We start from the raw sequence: 26,430 nt of genomic DNA, 5'->3' as shown, positions 1-26,430 counted from the left end.
AGAAAAATGGAACGTTTAAGTTAATAATTCATTTGCATTACTAACCATTTAAATACAACACACTATGAATTCTATGAAGACAACAAGGGTAGCCCAAGAGCCAATTCAAGAGGCAGGCTTTTTTTCTCTCTTTTAAAACGCTTATGGAGGAAGAAGCTGGCTGAGTGCAGGATACATAATGAAAATATATGTTCATACAGAGTGGTTTAAAGTATTGGAGGAAGGAAAAGCCACTCTGCATGCAAAACAACATGTAGAACTGGTAGATACAAAGTGGTAGATACAAAGACTTATTTTAAAGAAAGTCCTTACTTGAAGTGTGAAACAGACTATTAAAATTGAAAGAATTTGCTTTTCTATGCACATTTACTTCTCGCTCAGTTCAGACAATAAAAACAAAACCAACACTCCACATAACTCTCAAATGAGCTTTTAAGCACAGTGCAAACCAAAATGTACTTCTGACACACACACGTCTAATGTTTTTATTTCTAAACTCGTTGTTAGCATCAGAGAATCTCAATTTAAGTAAAGTCTGTTAAGAAAATTAAGTCCAAATTTGGAGCATGCGTGTATGTATACACACACACACACACTCCTATTCTCATAGTTTTTAAAATGCTATCATAAACGAGAACCTGAATATGATAAAATTGTGATAACATCATAATTAAACTCTGAAACAAACCTATTCTTGGGAGAAGAGGTTTCATACAATGACTGAAGTACAAGATCTGAGAAGCATTAGAACAGTAGCAACTCATTTTCTCATACAGCACAGAAAGCTTCCAGAATACAAAGCTAAATCAGTGTAGTAATAACAATAGGTCATATGAGTGAAATCGAATCTGAAAACCAAAGGCTCGCTACATAGCAAATTAAAACATAACCAGACATTAGATCTCATTACAGCACAATTTATGGAGGGGAGGAAGGAATAGTTACATCGACTGAAATGTATTTTAAGTTTTTTTTAAAAGTAAAGGAGTTGCTTAGTGAAACAACTGGGTCTCTGTCAGACTTTGGGTTAAGACTTTTGCATTAAAACAAATTTAGCCAGACAGGAAATATTACCCAGCAAGAATGGAAGAACTAGAAATTGACACATAAAAGATAACATACCTTCGATTTCTTCTGAACCCTCTCTCCCCACAAAAAATTCCCCCAACAGAACATAAAACCCACCTCAGCACACCTTATTTGGCTTGACGACAGCCACAATTGTGGTATTAACATAAATTCTTAGCACTTCATAGCCATCATGCACTTACAAACATTAACCAGGATAAAGGTAATAAATTCTGAGAAACAGAAGTGGAATGAGTGCCTGGGACTTTCACGGTCACACAGATCTATGCAGAAGAAAGAACTATGAATATCTATTCCAAAAGTATCAGCTTCACCAACCACCATAATAACATTTTAACTTAAAAAACCCCGCAGAGACGATCCACCCCCGAACTCCGGTACTAAGACATATTCACCTGCAGATCCCGAGCCCCCGCTCACACTCAGAACAGCGACCCCACACCCCCTGAAGCAGTGGCAAATATGGCTGTGAGGACCCAACACACCCCATGTCTCCGCCCTGCCATACGCACAGGTGTTTATGTGACTGCCTTCATCCGTGCAAGACCGTATGTTTGAATCGCCTATGAATCTGTAAGAAATTATGCCACGCTGGAGCCGCTTTGAGTCTGGCAATCTGTGTATTAGCCTCTGACCGCGGCGGCCAGTTAATTTAAACCAGGTCATTATTTGCATTACAAAGAACGAGGGGATTTGTATCAAATGCCCAAGGCGATCTGATTCTCCAGCAATAAAGGCTGCTGGACTTATTCCGCTATTGCCACGTTATTTTAAAAGTGGGTACTCCGCTCCTGACCAATTATTGAATCAGGCGCTATGTAGCCCACTCTGCTTCCCCCCCTCTCCTCCTGCTGCTGGCTGCTTGTTGCCCTGGTTGGAAGCTGAACTGCTGCTGCAAGAGGATCGAGACGAGGCCGGGCTGCGCGCCTGCTAGATACACTGAGCATGAAGATGGCAGCGGAGGAGCCACAAGCCAAGAAGCCCAAGCTGGAACAAAACCAACTTAGGTAACAAAGCGAGAGAGCGAGCATGAAAGTCAGCGTCACCCCGAGAATGTGCATGAAAGCGGGCAGCAGGGAGTGTTTGCTACTCAAGGATTCTTTTGTAAATCTCCCTCTGCCCCGGCTAAAGGTTAACCACGTGCTGTTCAACTAAGTGCAGCCTGAAAGTCACCCCCAGCAGGGACGTACAGACACAGTAGACCAGAACGGCAATTGTGTTACCGTGTAGCTGGGGGTACTTGGGCAGCCTCTGTGCGACAATACAATAGAACAATTTAATGTGCTTGTGAGTAGCACAGTTACCTGCTTCTCCGTAGCCGGCGCACGTTGTCAGTTCCTGGGTTGCTTTCTGTAAAATGCAGTATATCCAGCCCAGGCACTTTAACACTGCGGTAGTCGCAGATTACCTTGTAACCGTTGAATATGTTGTTATAGGATTTGTGTGTTTCTGTAGGATTCTTTGATTACACTCGTTACCTGTGGCTGAGGACCGGCGTACTCTGACACTAATCCCGGGCTATGTTAAAATAGTCCCAGGGAGGAGGGTTCTCTAGTGAATGTGTTCCTGGTATAATATTTAGTTCCTTTCCTCCCCCTGTGAGTAGGTACCGGTACGTTGCTGGATTGTTTAGGTTGCTATCTGGGGGTATTGCTTCTGCCAAACCCCGAGTCCTTCATGTTATCACCATTGCACACTAACGTATTCCAATCCAGGAGACAAATGTCAGTGAGTTGAAAATCGTAGCACAAAGGACAATGAGAACTTTGTTTTAAGCAGTCGGGTTGATCTTTCGGTACGCCGGAGTTGTGGGTTTGCAATATCTCTTCATACACGTGGTTGTATCATACATGCTGCCTGCGGTCTTGCTCTGAACTCCATGCATTTGGCGGAGAATCGAAAATCAGAGTCATGTGCCGTGAGGGGGAAGAGGATCGTTACACTTTCCTTCTGTCACGTGTAGCCGGATTTTATATAGAACTAGATTATGTCCCTCCATGAAACCCTTTAGGCATAAGCACCTAGGCACTTAGGTTCTTCCTATCATTTCAGCCCCCAGCAGACAGCAGTGAAAGAAACAGTGTCCTCTTGAGGAAATTGACAGTAGGAGCTGCAGAGGAGAGGAAAATGCCAGTCCTTGCTAGTTCATTCAATGACAGATAAGGACACAGCTGCTGGGTGCCAGGAAGGAGAGCACTACTGTTAAGCCTGGAGGTAACTTCCTCACAGCTGCGTGGGGAGGCATTTGAGTAGTTAATGTTTTTCCCAGGAATTGAAATTAGGGGGAGGTGTTCATATTTACAGCAGGGGTGATGGCTGATGAGCAGGGCTGGATTAACCTTTTGTCTGCCCCCCCAGGGGGCAATGGAGCATGGTGCAGGGGGATTGGTCCCCGGAGTGAGGGGCCAGATGGGGCAATGGGATATGGCATAGCAGGGGTGGCCCGCTCCGCCCAGCCCAGTGCAAGGGCACTATTTATAAACCGGTAGTTGCCAGATGCACAGTGGCCTGCCCACTCCTGTGCTGCCAGCATGCTCCTTCCCCTCTGGGCTGGGCCCATGTTATGCCATACAGCCCCCCTGCCCAACACCAGAACACTCCCCTGATTCCCTGTGGCCAGAGCCCCCTGGACCTGCTATGCCCAGCACCCCTGCAACAAATGCACAGCACCCTGCACAACACCATAACTGCCCAGCACCCCACACAGAATCTCCACTTCCTAGTGCCCCAACACACAAATCTTCCCTTCCCCCTCACAGCCCAGCACTTCCTCCAGGTCCTCCAGAGGCCCACTCCCCTACATCCTGCCTCCTGGCCCCATGCACTGGCCCTGCTGAGATGTGACTGTGTCTGCCAGGTTGAGCTGCCAGTGCAGCCAGGGCTGGTCCTGGGGCAGGGAATGACTCTGGACCCTCAGGAGTAGGGCGATCAGCCAGGCCAAGGCCTGCCCTGCTTGGGCTCTCTCAGGACCCACTTGCCTGGAGAGGCCCAGCCAAGCCCCCACACTGTTTCTCTCCCCCACCACCACCACCACCCCCCACCTGGCTGAGACTGGCCAGGCTTGTGCATCAGTCCCAGGTGGCTCAGCTCCAGGAAGACAGGTGGGGGCCCCCAGGTGGTGGAAAGCAGAGACTATCTGGAGCCAGAGATGCACTGGGGTCCAGCCAGGAGGCTGAGAGAAGCTAGTGGGCGGGGTCAGGGATTGGAGAGGAGCCCTTGGCTGGCTGGCTGAGAGGAGCATGTTGTGGGCGGGGTGGGGGAGGGAGCTGGGGGGGGAGCCAGCAGGCTGGTGGGCTCTCAGGGCACAGCGCAAGCAGAGCAGGACGGAGCCCCTTATGAGCATGGGCCCAGCTCCATGGCACCAGTGGCACCATTGTAAACCCGGCACTGCTGACGAGGGGTAAGATTGTGAGGATGAAGGTGGCATGATAGTAAAAACTGAAAAATGTTTCACAACCATTTTATTAGATTTAACTCATGTTTTAAAATTACACAAATTAAAGTTGGCTACTGAAGCCTACTATGAAGCATTACATCTAATCCTTCTTGGTTTCTTGTAATTTTGCACAGCTCTATTAATGAACATCTTGAATGCAGTGCATTCATCTTTGCTGGCTTCTCTTGTGTCTGGTACTGCCAGTCCTTCATGATATGCTCCTGATCAGGCAGAAGGTGACTCCTTTCAGAACAGAAAATTCTATTCAAAGAGGAAAAAGAATGCTCAACAGTAGCTGTTATGACTGGGAGTAGCAAGAGATGGATTCCTACTTCTTTCATCCCAGGAAATATAGCACAAAGATTAAGTTGAACCACTAGTGATGATAAAGAAGAAGTTGAAATCAAATCTTCATTTGTTCGTCTTATGATATTCCACTCTGTTCAAATTCTTTATTCTGTCCTGATCACCTGGCAGCCCCATTGCTGGTAGTGCCTCACTCCACTTAACTGTTGGTGTTTTATAAGACAGGCATCTGTAAAAGCTACATAGAAGTTAAGCAGAATCCAGAGGTTGCTGTTGCAGATTTGTAAGAATCACATCTGGGTATTTTTCAGCTGTCTTAACAAACACCTCTTGTCCTCTTCACTTAAGGAGTCAATATAAGTGCCTTAATTAGTCAACTTTTCAATTGAAGTAATTGTTTCTTCCATTATGTTTTCAATGTATAGAGCTCTGAAATAGCTTCTAATGGTGGCAAAGATCTGCTACTGTTGTAGCAGGTGCCTGGATGGCATTGTTTAATGACCCAAGTGGTTTCAACAGTAGACTTACAAGAGAGAGAATGGCAATAATTTTCTCTGAACTTAGTAGTAAAAGTAGTCTCACTACTTAGATCCGTCCCATCTCAGTGGATACTTTCCAAAGCCAATAATAATGGTTTCAGTAATTTTAAGACAACAGGCTTATGAGAAAGCCAGCGGGTTTTCCAGGTTGGACTCATTTGAACTTCAGTCCCAGTGTATCTTCTGTTTTTTCCAAGACTTTTGGACTCTTGCTGAAAAAAAGAAGACATTAAATTTATGGCTTTTTAAATGTCTTTTGAAGATTTGCAGCTCGTACTAGTGCTAATTGGAGTAGATGGCCTCCGCAACGTATATAGGAGAGATTAGGGTTACGTTTTTCTCTGAGCAAAGCTTGTACTCCACTATATTTTCCAGAGAAGCTTGTAGCTCCATCAAATGCATAAGCAGCCATCTGTTTGGGGTTCAATTTATAAGCATATAACTCTTTGAAGATGTGGGTTGTCACAGATGCAGCTGATGTGTCTTCTATAACCTGAACATCTAGAAATGCAGCTACTGGGCTACCACTGACATCAAGATAACATATGCAATGGTTTAATACTTGATGCCCATTTGCATTGGTGCATTCATCAGCCACGTATGCACATTTTCTGAATGCGGTGAAAGAGTTCTTCACTTTATCAACTGCTGAGTTTTTCACTGTTGCACTGCATGCTTCTAACCAGTCAGTTGAGTTGCTTGCAGAAGGATAGTGAGCATTTGCCGGTCTTGGTTGGAATCAGTGTCCCACTTCACGATTAACAAGTGACCATGCACTTAACATTGGCCTCCAGTTTGTAGTGTGTGGTATCTCTTGCTGAAATAGAAAGAATGATGTGACAGCCATGTTTGTTCTCATAAACTGTGTTGTGTCTCCAGCATCCTTAACAGCCTCATTAAATACTTCGGAAAATTAGTTTTGACAGTGCCTGGCTTCTAAGGCTTTCTGCATGTCGATGCCGTCCAGAGGCTTGGTATTTTGCAGCCTTTTCACATAGGTTGTCAGCATTGGTTTGCTGATCAGTTTGGCAAACAAGCTCCTCCACTTTTACTATATAAATCAAGAGTGGGCAAAGTTTTTCACCTGAGGGCCACATCGGGTTTTGGAAATTGTATGGAGGGCCCCCTGATGCCCCCCCCCGACTCCTGGCCCATCCAACCCACCCCCCCGTTCCCTAACGGCCCCCCTATGATCCCTGCCCATCCACCCCCCTGACCCCGCCCCGGAACCTCCCCCCCCCCAACTGCCCTGTGCCGCCTCATCCAACCCCTCCTCTCATTCCTGACTGCCCCCCTGGGACCTCTGCCCCATCCAACCACCCCTTCTCCCTGACTGCCCCCGGAACCCCTGCCCGCCCCCACCCCCCCATCCAACCCCCTGGGACCCCTGCCCCCATTCAACCTCTGTTCCCTACCTTCTGACTATGCTGCCCTCTATCCACACCCCCGCTTCCTGACCACCACCCTGAACTCCCCTACCCCCTTACTGTGCTGCTTGGAGCACCGGTTGCTGGCGGTGCTACAGCCGCGCCGCCTGGCTGGAGCCAGCCACGCACAGTGCAGTACAGAGCACCGGGTCAGGCCAGGCTCTGCAGCTGCGCTGCCCCAGGAGCTTGTTGCCCCGCTGCCCAGAGCATTGCGTTGGCAGTGCAGTGAGCTGAGGCTGTGGGAGGTGGTGGGGAGAAACAGCAGGGGAGGAGCCGGGGGTGAGCATCCTGGGCCAGGACCTCAGGGGCTGGGCAGGAGGGTCCCGCGGGCTGGATGTGGCCCATGGGCCGTAGTTTGCCCACCTCTAATATAAATCAGTGGTACACCCACATCTTGAATTACTGCATGCATTTCTGGTTGCCTCATCTCAAAAAAGTTTCATTGGAGTTTGAAAAGGATTAGAAAAGGACAACTAAAATTATTAGGGGTATGGAACAGCTTTCATATGAGGAGAGAATAAGACGGGGACTTTTCGGCTTGGAAATCAGACTAAGGGTATGTCTACACTTACAGAGTTTTTGCGCTGTGAGTTTCACTGGTGATAGGGAACTGGTGAAAGAAAAGCGCTGCTTTGTGTATTCACTCAATTCCTCAGGCATCAGAGGGTACGTCTTCACTACCCGCCGTATCAGCGGGTAGCAATCGATTGCTCGGGGATCGATATATCGCATCTCATCTAGATGCGATATATCAATCCCCGAACGCGCTTATATCGATTCCGTAACTCCACCAACCCGAACAGAGTTGCGGAATCGACAGGGGGAGCCGCGGACATCGATCCTGCGCTGTGAGGACGGTGAGTAATTCGATCGTAGATACTTCGACTTCAGCTACGTTATTCACGTAGCTGAAGTTGCGTATCTAAGATCGATTTTCCCCCGTAGTGTAGACCAGCCCAGAGAGTGTTTACACGAGCAGCTCTTCCAAGGCTGATGAGAGCAGCTCTGTAGGGCAGCTATCCTACAGTGCAGCTCTCTCAGTAGGTCTTGTGGGAAGTGGAGGGTGAGTGGAAGGCATTCTGGGTCCCTGCTCAGTGCCCCGTGCTGCCCTGCTTCATGTCTTAGAAGCCCCATTACTTCCTGGTTTCTGCCCTGGCATTTTTTTTAAAACCTCCTGCTGTCTGGCTGCTTTTGCCTGCTGCATCTACAAACAAAGGGAAAGGGAGCTTTGTTTCCTTAAAGTAGTTCTTAGCATGAACAGAGACGGGGAATCCAACACTCTGCTCATATAGCTAAACACAGCAAACTGCATCTTAATCAGATAAAAGCAGATACACTTATTTTAAAATGAAACATACCACATGTAATCCAATACTTCAGTAATAAAGTACATTAAAAAAAACTGAAAGGGCAATCTATTGTGACTGACAATCAAAGGATGTAACACAGACCCAAGAAGGGTTGAAAATTTACCGAGCAGCTACTAGCTGGAGGACAGCAGGAAAGATGGGATGCCTCTTCCAGCATGGTCAAAGGACACTATCAAACGGGAAGCTCAAAATGCATGTTTTTCCCCTCAAATGGTGCTTTGCCTGGAATCTGGTGCTCCTTCACCTCTCCCTTTAACATCCATCTGTGGCTAGTTGTTGTCTATCAAACGTAAATTTTCCCTCCTCAGTCAGTCACTCTCAGGGTATGTCTACACTACGAAATTAGGTTGATTTTATAGAAGTCAACTTTTAGACATCGATTTTATAGTCGATTGCATATGTCCCCATTAAACGCACTAAGTCAGCAGAGTGCGTCCTCACTACTGTGGCTAGCATTGACTTACGGAGCGGTGCACTGTGGGTAGCTATCCCACAGTTCCTGCACTCTCCATCACCCATAGGAATTCTGGGTTAAGCTCCTAGTGCCTGATGGGGCAAAAACACTGTCGCGCGTGGTTTTGGGTGCTTGTCATCAGTCGCCCCTCCCTCTGTGAAAGCAACAGTAGATAATCATTTTGTGCCTTTTTTCCTGGGTTACCCGTGCAGACGCCATACCACGGCAAGCATGGAGCCCACTCAGCTCACCATCACTGCTGCTATTGTAGGCAAGTCTACTGTGGGGGCTGCTGTGATCCAAGTAGCCAATTCAACCATTGATGTTCTGTTATCAAGGATAGTGACTATGGGAAATATGTGGGCCTTTTTAGCTCCATCAAGGTGCCTGGACAGACATGCCTATCCTCCTCTTAGAGCACCAAATGGGAGCTAGAGACTCCAGGTCATTCTCTTCTTTAAGTTTCATCTCATGGAGATTCAGTCCTGCCTGGAATATCATGTGAACTGGAGGCTTCTGCCTCAGGCTGCTCTCCCAGCTGGCAATACCACGCGGTTGCACCTACCCCAGCCTACCCCTTGCTCTCTCTCATGGCTCACGAAGCCTGGACAGTAGTAAGGAGCAGTTCAACTATAGGCTGAGCAAGTGCAGAATGGTGATAGAATGTGCATTTGGACGTTTAGAAGCTTGCTGGCGCTGTTGGTCAGACCTCAGGGAAACCAACATTCCCACTGTTATTGCTGCTTGCTGTGCGCTCCATTATATCTGTGAGAGTAAGGGGGAGATGTTTATGGTGGGGTGGGAGGTTGAGGCAAACCGCCTGGCATCCGATTTTGAGCAGCCAGATACCAGGTTGATTAGAAGAGCACAGCAAGGTGCGCTGCGCATCAGAGAGGCTTTGAAAACCAGTTTCATGACTGGTCAGGCTTTGGTGTGACAGTTGTGTGTGTTTCTCCTTGATGCAATCCTGCCCCCTTTGTTGATTATAATTCCCTGTAAGCCAACCACCCTACCCCCTTCGAAATAAGGTAACTATTGTTTTGAAACCATGCATTCTTTATTAATTTAAAAAAAAATGAGATAACGGACAAGGTAGCCTGGGTAGGGTGTTAGAGGAGGGAATGACAGGGCCACATTGCTTATTGTAGCCACACTAAAAATCAAACTGTTTGAATGACAGCCTTCTGTTGCTTGGGCCATCCTCTGGAGTGGAGTGGCTGGGTGCCCGTAGCCTCCCACTACACGTTCTTGGGTGTCTGGGTGAGGAGGCTATGGAACATGAGGAGGAGGGGAGGCAGTTATACAGTGGATGCAGCGGGGGTCTGTGCTCTTGTTGGCTTTCCTGCAGCTCCAACAGACGCTCCATCATGTCTGTTTGCTCCCCCATTAGCCTCAGCATTGTGTCCTGCCTCTGCTCTTTGCACTCACTTAATTCTTTCCTGGCTTCTGCCACTGAATGCTTCCATGCATTAAGCTGTGCCCTATCAGTGCAGGAGGGCTGCATGAGCTTGGAAAACATGTCATCATGAGTGCATTTTTTTCACCTTCTCATCTGCGATAACCTCAGAGATGGAGATGATGGGGAGCGTAGAAACATACTATGGTCTATGATTCTTGGGGGACTGCATGGTTGCCTGTGCTGCAGAGTTTGCCATGCTGACCAAACAGGAAATGAAATTCAAACTTCCTGGGGCTTTTCCTGTGTTCCTGACTAGGGCATAGGAGTTCAAAGTGCTGTCCAGAGCAGTCACAATAGCTCCTGGAGGTCAATACCATTGATTTGTGTCCAAATTCGACCTGGCAAGGTCAATTTTAGTGTTACTCCCTTCTTCAGGGAGGAGTACAGAAGTTGATTTTAAGAGCGCTTTAGGTCGACGGAATGGGGTTGGTTGTGTGGACACATTCATTTTTAAATTGACCTAATGTGGCTAAATTCAACCCAACCCTGTAGTGTAGACCAGCCCTCAGTCATTATTTTTGCTATTCTTAATTTCCAAAAATAGAATTAACTACAGAATAAGCCTAGTAATGAAACAATGTGGATCATCGTTAATGCTGTATCAAAACAAGATATAAAGTCCATAATAGTTGTTCCATTGTTTACAATTAAAGGGTGCCTATAGACCTGACTGTTGCATGTTATATGTGGGGTGGTTAAACCTTAAACTGAACTAGAAGCTGAAGTTATTTACATAAAACAGCAGCTTGCTTGACACACACAATATCTTGTAAAAACAATGAGGAGTACTTGTGGCACCTTAGAGACTAACACATTTATTTGGGCATAAGCTTTCGTGGGTTAAAACTCACTTCATCAGATGTATGGAATGGAAAATACAGTAGGACTAACATGGCTACCACTCTGAAACCTGTAACAGTATTTTGTGATAAGGCTATTGTACTTTTGCCCTGAGATCTCCACTGGCTGCCAATTGACTTCTCAGCAGTGTGTAAAAGGCATTGTTTATGACATAATAAAGCCTTAAATGATCTGGGACCTACTCGAGAGACTCTCTTCCTGTGACAGATTTCAGTAAGATTAGAGTTTTAATAGGTCTGCTGACTGAGGATTGCTTTGTAGGAGATGGGGAGAAGAAAAGCACTGCTGCTTGTTTGGTTTTGTTTTGTTTTTGGGGTGGTGGTTGGTTGTTTGGTTTTTTTTAACATTGTGCTTTGAATTGATTTCAGGATACCCAGAGCCTGGGATAGTTGATGATTTAAGTTGTCTTGGGGGAAGGGGGGGGGGGGGAGAGAGAGAGAGAGAGAGAGAGAGAGAGAGAGAGAGAGAGAGAGAGAGAGAGAGAGAGTTTATAGAAAAAACTAAACAAACAAACAACTGTAATTAACTAGTATTTAGGATCTAATCAGAATGGTAGCTGCAAAGGAAAATCATGCCTCACTAAACTTTAGAATGCTTTGAACTTGTCAGTAACTAGCTGATACCCCCAAAATGGATGGCATTATTTATTTAGACTCTCAAATGGTCTTATCTTTGACCAAGTTCCTCCATATCAGATTACTAAAAGAAACACAGTAGTCATGGGGTCAGAAGCAAAATATTGTCAGGGATCAAAAATTGGCTCGGAAACAGAAAACAAACAAATGGTCCATTGCCATCATGGCAGAAAGTTAGTGGTGCAGTGCCACATGATTCTGTTCTCAGACCAGTGTAGCTTAATATATTTATCACTGATCATGGAAAAAGGACTGAGCAGTGAGATGGTAAAATATGCAGATGACACAAAATTATGTAGGTTATCCAAGTCTACAGAGGACTGTAAGGAACTTCAGAAAGACCTAACCAAGCTAAGTGAATGGGCAACATGATGGCATGTCAAATGAAACTCAGTGCATGGGAAGGAAAAATTTGAACTACTCATACACCATATTGGATTCTAAATGAACTCAGGAACCAACTCAGGAAAAGGACCTGGGCAACACTGTGGACAGCTCAAGGAAGACCTCTGTTCATTGTACAGCTGTGGCTTAAAAAAAAAGGCAAACAAAAAGGATGGGGATGGAGGATAAGACAGAAGATACGTCATTGCATAAATTGCAATATATGGCATTGCATAAAGTTTTGCTGAGATTATAAAATTTGAAAATTCCTCTAAAAAAAATTCTCTCTATATATGTGTATATGGAACAGGCAAATGAACAACTTCCTTGGGAGCTCTTCCTAGCAAATGCCATTCTTTCCTGTGCTAAAGTCATGTCAGTTACATTATCATTTTTCTGTGGATGCTCTGCATCTCTTATATTGATTGGAGGTCATGATGTAGTTGACAGTTTAAAGAAATTGCTTTGTCTACATGTAGAATAGGTAAGCATTGAATTTTGGCATTGGTATTAAAGTAAAAATACAAAGCACAATACCCTCCTTTCTCTATTAGTATTAGGCAACTTATTATCCTTATCTCTGGTATGCACTACGAGTGGATCGAATTTAGCAGTGTTAGATCAATTTAACTCTGCACCTGTCCACATGAAGAAGCAATTTTTGTCGACTTAAAGGGCTCTTTAAATCAATTTCTGTACTCCTCCCTGACAAGGGAATTAGTGCTGAAATTGACATCACTGGGTCCACTTTAGGGTAGTGTGGACTTAATTTGACGGTATTGGCCTCTGGGAGCTATCCCAGAGTGCTCCATAGTGACTGCTCTGGACAGCACTCTCAACTCAGATGCACTGGCCAGGTAGACAGGAAAAAGCCCCAGGAACTTTTGAATTTCATTTCCTGTTTGGTCAGCATGGCAAGCTGATCAGCACGGGTGACCATGCAGAGCTCATCAGCACAGGTGACCATGCAGTCTCAGAATCACAAAAGAGCTCCAGCATGAACTGAACGGGAGGTACTGGATATGATCGCTGTTTGGGGAGACGAATCTGTGCTATCAGAACTCCGTTCCAAAAGACGAAATGCCAAAATATTTGAAAAAAATCTCTAAGGGCATGATGGATAGAGGCTACAACAGGGGACTACAGCAGCCGCGTGAAAATTAAGGTGCTCAGGCAAGCGTACCAAAAAGCCAAAGAAGCAAAGAGCCACTCCAGGTCAGAGCCCCAGACATGATGCTTCTATGATGAGCTGCATGCAATTTTAGGGTGGCCGCCCCCCACTACCTCACCCCTGTCCGTGGACACCTGAAAGGGGGGAGTCTCACGCAACAGGGATGAGTATTTTGGGGATGAGGAAGATTAGGAGATGGAGGAGGAGGAGGTTAGCGCACAGCATGCAAGCGGAGAAACCATTTTCCCCAACAGCCAGGAACTGTTTATCACCCTGGAGCCAATACCCTCCCAACCACAGACCATGAAGATGGAGAAGGCACCTCTGGTGAGTGTACCTTTGTAAATATAATGCATGGTTTAAAAGCAAGCATGTTTAATGATTAATTTGCCCTGAAGATTTGGGATGCATTTGCGGCCAGTACAGCCCCTCTTTTTAAATGGCCAACCCAATCGGTGCATAGTATGGGAAAGGAGGGTACTTCTGTTTATAATCACATGTTATGAAGGTTGAAGAAGCTGAAAGACTGTGGCTTACTATGGCTGCCTGCAAGCCAAATTCTGTTGCCTGGCCCTGCATGTGTGATCTCTCACACCAAACTGGCAGGTTCTCAATATAAGAGGCAAAATGTGACCTTGTACCAAAAGCACATGTGCTATGTAATGTTAACAGCTTGGTTCACCATGAAAGAGTCTACCCATTGTTCTCTAAAATATGTGTTTTTAAATACTACTCTCCCCTTTTTCCACCCGCAGCTGCAAATGTTTCAATGCTCCCCCTGTCATCTCCGTCCCAGAGGCTAGCGCAGATAAGAAGGCGAAAAAACCGCACTTGCGATTAAATGTTCTCTGAGCTCGTGCAGTCCTCCCACACTGAAAGAGCTCAGCAGAATGCATGGAGGCAAACAATGTCAGAGTCCAGGAAAGCAGAAAATGAATGCAAGGACAGGAGGGACGAGCAAGATGAGAGGTGGTGGGAGCAAGAGGAGAGGTGGCGGCAGCACAATGAGAGGAGACTGGATGCAGTGCTGAGGCTACTGGGGGATCAAAATGATATGCTCCGGCGTCTGGTGGAGCTGCAGAAAATGCAGATGATCACAGACTGCCGCTGCAGCTCCTGTGTAACTGCGTGCCCTCCTCCTCCAATTTCCATAGCCTCCTCACCCAGATGCCCAAGAATGTGAGGGGCTCTGGCCACCCAACCACTCCACCCCAGAAGACTGCCCAAGCAACAGAAGGCTGGCATTCAATAAGTTTTGAAGTGCAGTGTGGCCTTGTCCTTCCCTCCTACCCTCATCCACCACCCCACCCGGTGCTTCCTGCTTCACCCACCCCTTCTGGGCTACTTTGGCAGTTATCCCCATATTTGTGTAATGAATTAATAAAGAATGCATGATTCTGAAACAATAATGACTTTATTCCCTCTGCAAGAGGTGATCAAAGGGGGGAGGGCAGTCGGCTTACAGGGAAGTAGAGTGAACCAAGGGGGTGGGTTTCATCAAGGAGAAACAAACAGAACTGTCACACCGTAGCCTGGCCAGTCATGAAACTGGTTTTCAAAGCTTCTCTGATGTGCAGTGTGCCCTGCTGCGCTCTTCTAATCGCCCTGCGCGTAATCAGCAGCCAGGCAATTTGCCTCAGCCTCCCACCCCACCATAAACTTCTCCCCCTTACTCTCACAAATATTGTGGAGCACACAGCAAGTGGCAATAACAATTGCAATATTGGTTTAGCTGAGGTCTAACAGAATTAGTAAACTTCGCCAGTGTGCTTTTAATCATACAAATGCACATTCTACCACCATTCTGCACTTGTTCAGCCTATAGTTGAACAGCTCCTTACTACTGTTCAGGGTGTATGGCTTCATGAGCCATAGCATTAAGGGGTAGGCTGGATCCCAAGGATAACTATATGCATTTCAATGTCCCCAGCAGTTATTTTCTGGTCTGGGAAGTAAGTCCCTTTCTGCAGCTGTTCAAACAGACCAGAGTTCCTGAAGACGCGAGCGTCATGTACCTTCCTCGGCCATCCCACATTGATGTCAGTGAAACGTCCCTTGTGATCCACCAGTGCTTGCAGCACCATGGAAAAGTACCCCTTGCAGTTTATGTACTGGCTGCCAAAGTGGTCTGGTCCTAAGATAGGAATATGTGTTCCGTCTATCACCTGACCACAGTTAGGGAATCCCATTGCAACAAACCCATCCACTATGAGCTGCACACTACCCTTGATAGCAATAGCTTAGTGATTGTGTTGGCTACTTGGATCACAGCAGCCTCCACAGTAGATTTACCCACTCCAAATTGATTACCGATTGACTGGTAGCTGTCTGGCGTTGCAAGCTTCCAGCGGGCTATCGCCACTCGCTTCTCAACTGTAAGGGCTGCTCTCATCTTGGTATTCTTGCACTTCAGGGCAGGGGAAAGCAAGTCACAAAGTTCCATGAAAGTGCCCTTACGCGTGTGAAAATTTCACAGCCACCGGGAATCACAACACTTTGCGGTCCCACTAATCTGTGCTTGTTTGCCTGACCCAGAATCGGCATTCCATGGCATGAACCTGCCCCATTACACCATGATGTCCAAATTGCCAGGGCCTGTGCTTTGAGAGAAATCTGTGTCCATGTCCTCATGACTATCATGATTGTGCTGTCGTCGTCTCCTTGCCTGCTTTGCAGGTTCTGGTTCTGCACATGCTGCAGGATAATGTGCGAGGTGGTTACAGTGCTCACAACAGCAGCGGTGAGCTGAGCGCGCTCTATGCGTGCCATGGTATTGCGTTGGAAGGAGAGCAGGAAAGCAGCATTGCAGCAGAAACGGTAGATGACGATGGATGCCATGAGAATAGATATTTATATTGAACGACGAGAGTATCTGCGAGGTGGATTGTGGTACCAGGAAAGCAGAGTTGCAGTGGAAGTGGTGAAGGATGACGGTTAGCACTGCGCACATTTCCTGAGGACCCGGAAGCCCATGACAGAAAACATGGAGAAATTCGCTGTCGAGTCAATAGCAGCAGAGCAGAGTTGCTGCAGAAAATGTGTCTGACGATGGTTTGCAGTCCTACTGCACCGTCTGCTGCCAGCAGCACCCAGGACGCAACAGCGGCGGTGTTGGTGAGCTGTGCTGAGTGGGCTGCATGCTTGCTGTGGTGTGGCATCTGAAGAAGAGCAGGAAAGGAGAGTTGCAGTGGAAGCGGTGTATGACGATGACGATGGTTTGCAGTCCTATTGCACCATCTGCTGCCAGCAGCATCCAGGACACAACAGCAGTGGTGTTGGTGAGTTGAGCTGCGCAGGCTGCATGCTTGCCATTGTATGGCGTCTATTTGAAAAAAAGGCACAAAACGATTGTCTGACGTTGCTTTCATGGAGGGAGGGACGACTGACGAATATACCCAAAACCACCCGCGACAATGTTTTTTGCCCCATCAGGCACTGGGAGCTTAACCCACAATTCCAATGGGCGACGGAGACTGCGGGATAGCTACCCACCATGGACCGCTCTGTAAATTGATGCTAGCCACAGTAATGAGGATGCACTCAACCGACTTAATGCACTTAGTGTGGACATACGCAGTCAACTGTATACAATCGATTTCTAAAAATTGACTTCTATAAAATCGACCTAATTTCATAGTGTAGACATATCCTTAGACTAAGTTATCAAGCACACAATTGTTAATGGTTTTTAGGAAAAGTTGTTGCTCATAATTAAAGTTGAATTTGGGCCCTAGTCTATTTGACATGTACAAAAAATGCAAAGTTTTTTATTAATGTTACTTTACAGTTAGCTTCTTTGCTAAGTTACTTGTATTTCATGCATTTTAAAATTATTCCCTTTCCAGACTTCTTTGAAGTAAAGGAAGATTGCACAATTTTAGGGGAGAGGTTTTATTGTGTCTTCTTTCAGCTACCAATCCAAATAAACTAGACTGTAAACTAAATTGGTTTCTTAAATAAACTCCAATAAATTTTCTATCTAGAAGTGAGCAATTCATTTTGTTTCACTTCTCTTGCTTTTTTTCATTTCCTCCTACCCTCTTTTATTTCTGTCCTTTGCTTTTAACCCCTCAGATCTGTGCATCTTTTTCCTTCCCAGATCCCCTTGTAGGGCCCAATTATGCAAACAGGTAAGCAGGTGCATAACTTTGCTCATATGACAATTCTCACTGGCTTCATGGGCACTGACTTCAGCATGGCTCTGTGCAGAGGCGTGACTGAATGTATTAGCTTGCAGTATTGGGTCCTGAAAGACAGATAAAACCAATAAGTATATTGTTGACAGATGGAAATTTAGGGAGTAATATTATACAACACTCTTTTTAGAAAGATGAGCAGAGCACAAGGGTGCTATGGTTTCATTCTATGAGGGAATATGAGCAACAAACTTTCCTCTGTCTGCTGTTTGGACATAAATATATATATCCTCCGAAGGAGTTAGTTGACTGGCCAACTGAAAAATGCAAGTATTATAATGATGAAGGTTCTGTTTCACATTATGCAGTTACTTAATTCTATAATTAGTAGTTAGGGCCCCACATATCATTGCTCAAAACTTGAAGTAATCATGCTGGAGTTGCCAGAACAAAAAATATCCAGTGCAATTTTTATTCTTGTCCATTATCAGATTGGAACAGAGACCTATTTATTTTGTTGTTTATTTAAATAATATATTCATTTCATGCTGTGTGTGAAGGGGTGTACAAGCACTTTGGGGGTCACCGAAAAGAACTCTCTTGAGCTATAACCATCCACATTTCCCCTCATTGTCTACACTGTTTCTCTGGGTCCACTGTTCCCAGCAAATATGCAGTTTTAATAATGAATTCTGAAATTCAGTTGATTCTTCCCAGGTCTTTTATGAGTTCCTTTCTATCTAACTGGTCTGGGGCAGAAGGAAGGCAGCTGGGTTGCATTACTCATCTAGTCAGGTCAGCTGATCTTACTTACAAATAAACTTGTAAAGTAACTAGAAAGAAAGGGGGGGTGGATTTCCCCCTGCTTCCTCTTTTGTGTGGAAGTTGTTGGAGAGTCAATGCGGAGAAGTAGCAAGTGTAAAAGAAGCTGTTGGCTCTAGGGCTTAATTTTGGTTTACTCTTTTATTATTTGCTTATAGAGTGTGCATAACTGTATTACAGAGAGCTATAGCTTGTGATTCAGGGTTGTGATATTGAATTTGAGTTATTGGGGAGTGAGGAGGAAATAAGCCATGTTTGTGGGGTGTAACAGAGTGCTGGCTAGGAGAAACAAGCCAGGCCCTTGTTAGCCCTGTTCCAGGGGAAGAAGGTTAGTAGTTGGGCTGGCTGAGGGGCCATGCCCTAATTACCAGCATGGGTCCACCTGCAGGCCTGGGTAGTCAGCCTGCCCTATAAAGCTGGTTAGGAAGCAGGAGGAGATAGGAAAAGGAGGAGTGTGGGTTCTAGATCCTTGTTGGCTGGGAAGTTAGTAGTCTCTCAGAGTGTTGGTCTCTGTAAATAATAGGTGGTGGGAATGGACACAAACAATAAAAGGATATGGGTGCTATACTTCAGTTGGTCTTTGACTGCATTTGTGGAGGGGCCGGGAGGAGGCACTGCTACATGGGGGTTTTGTCCACTTATACAGAGATGGTTCACAGGTATAGTAACTCCTCACTTAACATTGTAGTTATGTTCCTGAAATATGTGGCTTTAAGTGAAATGATGTTGAGTGAATCCAATTCCCCATAAGAATTAATGTAAATGAGGGGGTTAGGTTCCAGGGAATTTTTTTCAACACACACACACACACACACACACACACACACAACACACACACACACACACACACACACACACACACACACAGTATTTGTTTTAAACAAACTATTTAATAGTGGTACACAGTGATGATGATTGAGAAATTTGGTTGAGGTGGATGAGTCAGAGGGTGGAATATTTCCTGGGGAATGCCTTACGGTAAATGATGAACTAGCAATTGACTGGGCCCTCACGGGTTATCTCTCACACACTACAAGGCAGCAGGAATGGAGGGAGGGAAGACAGCATCGCAGACAGAGACACATATACACACTGTGTGAGAGATGTGCATTTCCTCTTTAAGTACACTGCTTGCTTGCTGAGACTGCAGCTGCTGCCAGCAAGCTCCCTCTGTCCTGATTGTGTGCCCCCCCCTGCTCTATGGAAGATGGGGTAAATGGGGTGCAGAGGGAGGGGGAACACCCTGATATTAGCCCCCCTTTTTCTCCCCCGCTCCACACAGCAAGCGGGGGTCTTGGGGAGCAGCTCCAAGGCAGAGGGCAGGAGCAACACATTGCAGTGGTGGGGAGGGATAGCTGCAATTGCTAGCCTGCTGCTGCACAGGGAACTTAAAGGAGTGGGGAGCTGATGGAGGAGCTGCTGGTCCACCCTGGTTCCAAACCCCCACAAGCTAGCTGTAACAGGCTGCTCTTCCTGCAAGCAGTGGACAAAGCAGGCAGCTGCCAAACAACTTTAAAAGGGAGCATTGCACAACTTTAAATGAGCATGTTCCCTACATTGATCAGCAACGAAACAACGTTAAGGGGGATGACTTTAAGTGAGGAGTTATTGTGTCTTCAACTGTCCTTGGAGCCTTCCCCACGAGGATCCTGCTCTGCACACACATAAGAGTCTGCCGTGTGGATCCAATTCTAGGACTGGGGAATATATTGCTAACAAAAAGGTGGTTAACTGATGTTTCTAACAGAAGTGTAGGAAAACAGTATCCTGTTGAAATAGATTAGTATTAACCTCACTAGGGGTATATGAATATTACAAGGCATCCCCCTCAAAACTCACCTGCATATTATTATTTTTTATGAAAATCATAAATTAGATACTTTGATACAGAGTAATTCATATCTTTACAAATGTTGATACAAGGATATGCAGGTTAGGTATGTTTCAAAAATATATTTTCCTCCTATGCCTGCATGCAACCAAGTAGCAGGCTGATTATATGAAGAAAATTCATTCTGAAGGTCCCTTTTCTGTGAAAGTGGTGCACTTGATTAACTTTGAATAGCCCCTCTGAGTACACACTGTGTGTGTAAAGTTGTGTGTGTGTGTGTGTCTTTATCGGGTCAGGACTTTGAAAACTGATACTTACTTGACCCTCATCACCACAGTATCCTTTATAAGTGTTATGGGTTATTTTTCAGTAAGGTCAAAGTTTGCATTTTATTTATTTTTTTTTAATCCTAGATAAAGAGACAAACTATGAAAGTTGAGAATAGAGCTAGGTGAAATTTTTTTCAGCAAAAAAATACAGATTTGGCAAGCCTTTCACATTTTTTAAATATCTCTGTTTCAATACTAATTTCCTTTGTTTTTATTTTAAAAAGGCTCAGTCAAATCAAACCTTTTTCATTTTTCATCAAACAATGTTTTCTTTAACTGAAAACTATTTTTTTTAAGTGCCAGCGAACCAAAAAAACATAAACCAAAAGAACTATTCACACAATTCTAGTTGAGAGAGATGACTATTCCGTTTATTATTGGAAGAAAGGCAGGCGACCTTCTCTCCATTCCTTTCCCCTTTGTTGAGTATACCTAAGAAATATGTAAAGGGTGCACTTTTTTCCCCCCATTCTTTCCCTGTTCTTTTTCTCTATTCCTTTCTCCATTGGCAGTCACTCAGCTTGATAAAATCTCACTCACCTCACTGTGGTATCTGAACTGCTATCAGATAATTAAAGAAATAAAGCACACTTTGGTTTCAATCACTCTCCTATTATTCCTGAATAACAATCCACGTAAAGTGTTTCTTGGTTTGTAATAGATTGAATAACCCAGATAAGAGAGAGGTACTGAACTAATTTTCAGAAGTTGTACCTAAGATGTGTATAAGCAACTCATGTCTTTATAAAGAGCCGGCAAAACTAAAAAAGATGGAATTAGAGATATGTATTTTGCCTTTTCTAAGAAGGAAAACACAGAATTGTTGCAATTCTAAATAGAAAAAAATTCCATTTGAAGTAATCCACAGTTTATATGATAGAGAAGGTAACTATGAATAGGTAATAGACTAACTTTATAAATGTGAATGAAACCACCTGTCAGCTATTTTAGATGGGACTGGAGACTTTAATGGGGTCCTATGCCTGGAGGTGGTGGTCCTAGAGCTACTAAGGTGTAGGATGACCAGATATCCTGTTTTTAAAGGGACAGTCCTGTATTTTGGACTTTTTCTTATATAGGCACCTATTACCCCTACCCCCTTTCTTGTTTTTTTCAGTTGCTATCTGGTAACCCTACTAAGGTGGCTATAAGCCACCTCAGAATTCCGTGTACACAAGGGAAATCCCCCCAGTGGCTTTCATTCTAGCTGCCTTGCATAGTCAGATGTACAAAGTGGGCTCAAGGGTTTGGCCCTTTGACTTCCAAAGGGAAGAGCAGAATGATAAAATTAGTGTAGACTGCTGTCTGCAATTTGATGAAAACTCAACTGGTTGTACAGATTTCCTTTTATTAGTACAACATGTGATCCATAAAATTGTTGTCAGAAAAGCAGTTCTGGAAGAATTGCAATGGAAAGTTAGAACACAACATCTTGTAGTTCTGTACTACAGAATTATTGGCAGATAAATGTTATAATATTTATGATTAGAATAAGAAATATGAACTCCTTGCTGTCCACCCTCCCGCCTGCTGCTTGCCTCCCTACGTGCCTGCTCACCCCACTTGCCCTCCTGCCTCACCTCCCTGCCCGCCTCCTCATAATTTTATCGAAGTGCAGGATCCCCCAAAGCATGAGGCCCGGGGTGGTCGCACCGGTTCACCGTACCCAAAGGACAGCTCTGGGTGTGGGGGGTGGAGGGGTGAGAAGAGGGAAATTAGTCTTGCCAACTCCTACAATATTTGGTGTAGTTTCTTAGAGCCCCTAATCCTGAAATTGCATGAATGTTTCACTTCTTGATTACCTGCTTGTTTCTGAATGTCTCTTGTGGTCACTGTTGCAGAGGAAAGCTGGACGCTGACCTAAGTGCATCTTAAAGGCTCAAAACCAGCAACTAAGTTAAAATAACCCAATCTATATGGGGGGGGGGGGGAAAAGCCATCCGGTTATTTTAAGGCCACTCTGTCGAGTTGTGGGATGGACCCGCCTGATGATTCTGGAACACGCAGGCTTGGCACTAGTGTGGGGCATAAATAGCTTTTAGAAGTAAGGGCAGGACCTCAAAGATGCGCACAGGCACCCTCCCGAGGGAACATGATCAGGCTCTGGGAGTGTAGGGAGGCCACAATAATTGTGAGGGTCACATAGAGGAGAGGGTCACATAGAGGAGGGTCCCTTCCCCCCGCCCCGTACACTTCGTGGCCATCTTTAATATGGGCAGAAAGATCGCTGTAAAATAACCCATTTAACGTGGTGCATTGGGTGTGGGTTTTAAAGGTGGGTGGCAGTTTACGTGAGGGTGTGTCTGCCCACAGTAAAGATGGCGGATCACGTCCGGTAACTGCCTGGTCTCGTGCGCCTCAGGGGGGCACGGCGCGAGCCCTTAACTTGCTCACGGCCGATGGACGAGTACCGCTCCCCGCCCGCCTCAGTCTCTTCTCGTCGGGGTGACGCCCCGGCTCGGTGTCAACCAATCGCTGCGGGTGCGTGTGTGTGTGGGCGGGGCTGCCGGCAGGGTGAGTGGCCAAGCTGCATAGGGCTGCTCAGTGGAGATAGAGGGAGCTGAGGAGAGGAGCTAAGTGGCGGCTGCGTTGCTGCTGCTGCAGGGGTGTTGTGTGCGGCCGCTGCTGCGAGTGGGGAATCCTCCTTCCAGGAGGGCGCGGAGGGAACCATGCCAGTTCTCAGGTAGTGCATAGGCTTTGATGCTGCTGTGGCTCGCCCCCATCCTCCCCCCCCCCCCGCGCGGCCACGAGGGCAACGGGCTGCTGTTTGAGGCGTGCGTTGACTTATTGCCTCTGCCTAGACTTGGGATGGCTTAGTTTCATTGCCTTCCCCGATGGTGTGGGCTTGGGGTGGCTCAGTTTCCCCATTCCCTCCCCTCCCTTTTCCTCCGGTTCTGGGTGGCTATTTTACCACCTTTCCCCCCGCACCCCAGTCCATAGCCAGTTCATTTGGTGTTTGATATCCCTCCCACTGGGAACTCTCCCCCCACAACTTTAACTATGTAAGTGTTGTCTTTTAATCAGATGCCAATTATCTGTGTGTTGCAAAAAATATACCAATATTATGGGCCCTTATTATTTATGTGGCACCATGAGTGTGCTGGATGGTTGACAGACAAGTACACTGCCCTGAAGTATCTTGTCTATTACACTCCCACCTATGATTTAACAGGGTTTGGTTGAAACAAAATTAAAAGCCTATCCAATATGAAAGCAAACTACATGACTCTTTACATCCTGGTGCTCTACTTCTCTTGGACACTAGCTGGCAAAGTAAAGTGGTTTTTAGTCTGAAATTGCTCTAAATCTTTGCAGTGTTTAATTATGTGTTGCACTAATATGGGAGGCCTGGGGGCATCTGGGTTGAAATGGAAGTCTCAAATTAGGATGTGTGGAGGGATCTATCTGTCATTGGCCTGCTATGATAAGCATTTCCAGGAAAATCATTTGGGAGTATGTTGACTTTAAAGTGATGGACTATCGAACTGCTGTAATGTGGGGCAATATGAAATTGATGAAGGACAAGAAATAGATGCATATATTTGTGACAGTTCTAATATCCATCTTGATGTATAATGTTGGCAGGACTCACCGTTTTAAAGTTTGATTTGGAGCTAAGCCTTTTTTTCCTCCATACTACACATTTAATTGTGGGGAAAGAGGAACTACAGTAATATGGCAGTAACTTGCATAATCTTGCAATAATAGATTAACTTTATGATCCAGTCTTAATATTTGCTACATTTTTAAGCTCAGTTTAGATCAGTCCCTAATGCTAAGGAGGATAAAATTAATTAAGAACCTCAGCACTCAGGGTAGACCTGAAGTATAATTATGCCAAAGTCACAGATGGGTAATAGCTACAGTGACTAGATTTAAAATCTACAGCTTAACATGCAGTAGTGTGAATTCTTTTTTTGTAAAATGAGTTTTTTCTTAAAGACCTTCCTCTTTTAAATGGACTTGTACTGTGAAGTGAACTGGTGACCTTTATCATGTGTATATACACATACCGATCGGTCCCATAGTTTCTGAAGAGCTGTCTAAAATTACAGTCTCTGAGTTCAATTATCATTCAAAGGTGGCTCTCCCAACCTCCCTTCTACCCACCCCCATGTGCAGTATATCAGATGTCACCCTGTCTCCGGTTAAGGAGTATAGACCAGTGACTCTTTCATAACATGATGCTATTCAGCTGCCAGGTTATGTTGAGCTAATGCAACTGCCTTAAAATCTCACTAGTGGTAGAACAGTGTTAATCAGTATGACAGACCTAGTTCCTACAGACCTTGGCTTTAAGGTGCTTGGAATCTAAAATAAATTATATCTTTTGGAGGATTGTGAAATGTATATTGAAGATACTGCATTAACCCTGTGTGTAAACATGCAGTGTTTTAGTCAAATGTTAACTTCATTTCTTTAAAGCCCTTTAAAGTATATGAATGGCCCTTTGATTTCAGTGGGGCTGTTTGCATCCTTAAAGTTAGCCATGTGCTTAAGTGCATTACTTAATAGAGATGTAATTGAAATAGCCTTTCAACTTTATAGAACTATGGAGTACTAGCTCCACAGGTGCTGGAACTAATGGGCTGGGGGTGCTGAAGTGGTTTCCATCATATACAGAGTTTATAGTTCGGTTCAGTGGCTCTTAGCACCCCCACTAGACACATTGTTTTAGCCCCCTAACTAGCACTGAAGTGCTTCTGGTCTCAGATTGATTACAGTGAAGGATAAATGATCTTTGTGTTGCAGAAGTAATTGTGCTGTGAACAGAACTGTATTGGTCAAAAGCTTTCAGCAGTTGCTCACAAGATTTTAAAAGAGTTTCTGTGAATAAATATGCATTGCTGTTTTATTATATCTTGAAACCCTGTCCTAACTGAACTGTGTGTACAAGTCTGTCTCCACATAGTGGCTTGTTTGGCTTTGCTTTTGAGAGTAGGTTTTACATGTGTTATAGAAATGTTAAACACTACTTTTCCCCCCCCATGAAGTATGTGTGCTTCTCTTCATAAATTTAAGACTGGGTGTATAACATGGTTTAGTAACCAACTTGCAGTATAACTTTGGCTCCACCCAGCAAAAGGCCAAACCATGTTGTAAGTATTCTGACACTTTTATTTTTGGGAGAGAAAAGGTAAGTGAAGTAATACTTTTATTGAACCAGCTTCTCTTGGTGAAAAAGAGAAGCTTTTGAGCTCTGTGAAGCTTTTCTTTAGGTCTGTTCTGTAGAGCTCAAAAGCTTGTCTCTTTCACTAAGGCCTTGTCTACACCACAAAGTTGCAGTGCTGGTGAGGGGGTTACAGCGCTGCAACTTAGGAGGTGTACACACCTGCAGGGCATTACCAGCGCTGCAACTCCCTGTTTGCAGCGCTGGCCGTACACCCGGTCGAACCTCGGGTGTAGAGGATCCAGCGCTGGATCACCAGCGCTGGTCATCAGGTGTAGACACTCACCAGTGTTTTTGTTGACCTCTGTGGAATAAGCAGGTATCCCAGCATACCTGAGGAAGCCTCTCTGGTAATTAAGCAAACTCCACTGCCCTGTGCTCACCTGACCCCTCCTTTAAATGGCCTGGGAAATTTAAAAATCCCCTTCCTGTTTGCTCAGCCAGGTATGGAGTGCAATTAATCTATCAATCACTCAGGGACCATGCCTCCACCCACCAAACGAGCCCCAGCATGGACCAATGCAGAGCTGCAGGACCTCATTAGTGTGTGGGGAGAAGAGGCTGTGCAAACACAGCTGCGCTCCAGAAGAAGAAATTATGATAAGTATGGTCAGATATCGCAGTCCTTGATGAGAAGGGATCATGAACGGGACGCCTTGCAGTGCAGAGTAAAAATTAAGGAGCTGAGGAGTGCGTACTGCAAAGCCCGTGAGAGAAATCGCCTCTCAGGAGCTGCCCCCACAACCTGCAGGTTTTACAAGGAGCTGGATGCCATACTTGGGTGTGACCCCACTGCGAATCTTAGGAGCACGATGGAGAGTTCAGAGCAGGGAGAAGTGGGGGATGGTGTAGAGGACGGAGACAGTGAGGCTACTGGCATGGAGGGAGACACCCCGGAGTCCCAGGACACATGCAGCCAGGATCTCTTCTCCAGCCTGGAGGAGGCTAGCCAGTCACAGCAGCTGGAAGCTGATGGTGAGGTGGAAGCTGAGGATCGTGCTCGTGGTAAGT

General features: G+C 45.4%; 1 protein-coding gene across 1 annotated transcript in view; it reads left to right on the top strand.

Annotated features, from left to right (window-relative positions):
* Positions 1-1,926: 1,926 nt before the first annotated feature.
* The window catches only part of ADK (adenosine kinase), a 637,433-nt gene continuing 612,929 nt past the window's right edge, over positions 1,927-26,430 (top strand). Inside the window, exon 1 of the mRNA XM_030569565.1 lies at positions 1,927-2,096. Coding sequence (XP_030425425.1) covers positions 2,035-2,096 — 62 coding nt within the window. The 5' untranslated portion in view covers positions 1,927-2,034. The remainder of the gene's footprint in view (positions 2,097-26,430) is intronic.

This window comes from Gopherus evgoodei, chromosome 7 (assembly GCF_007399415.2).
Source record: "Gopherus evgoodei ecotype Sinaloan lineage chromosome 7, rGopEvg1_v1.p, whole genome shotgun sequence".
NCBI classification, from domain to species: domain Eukaryota; kingdom Metazoa; phylum Chordata; order Testudines; family Testudinidae; genus Gopherus; species Gopherus evgoodei.
Note: the sequence above shows the minus strand (reverse complement) of the source record. Positions and strands in the feature narration are given on the sequence as shown.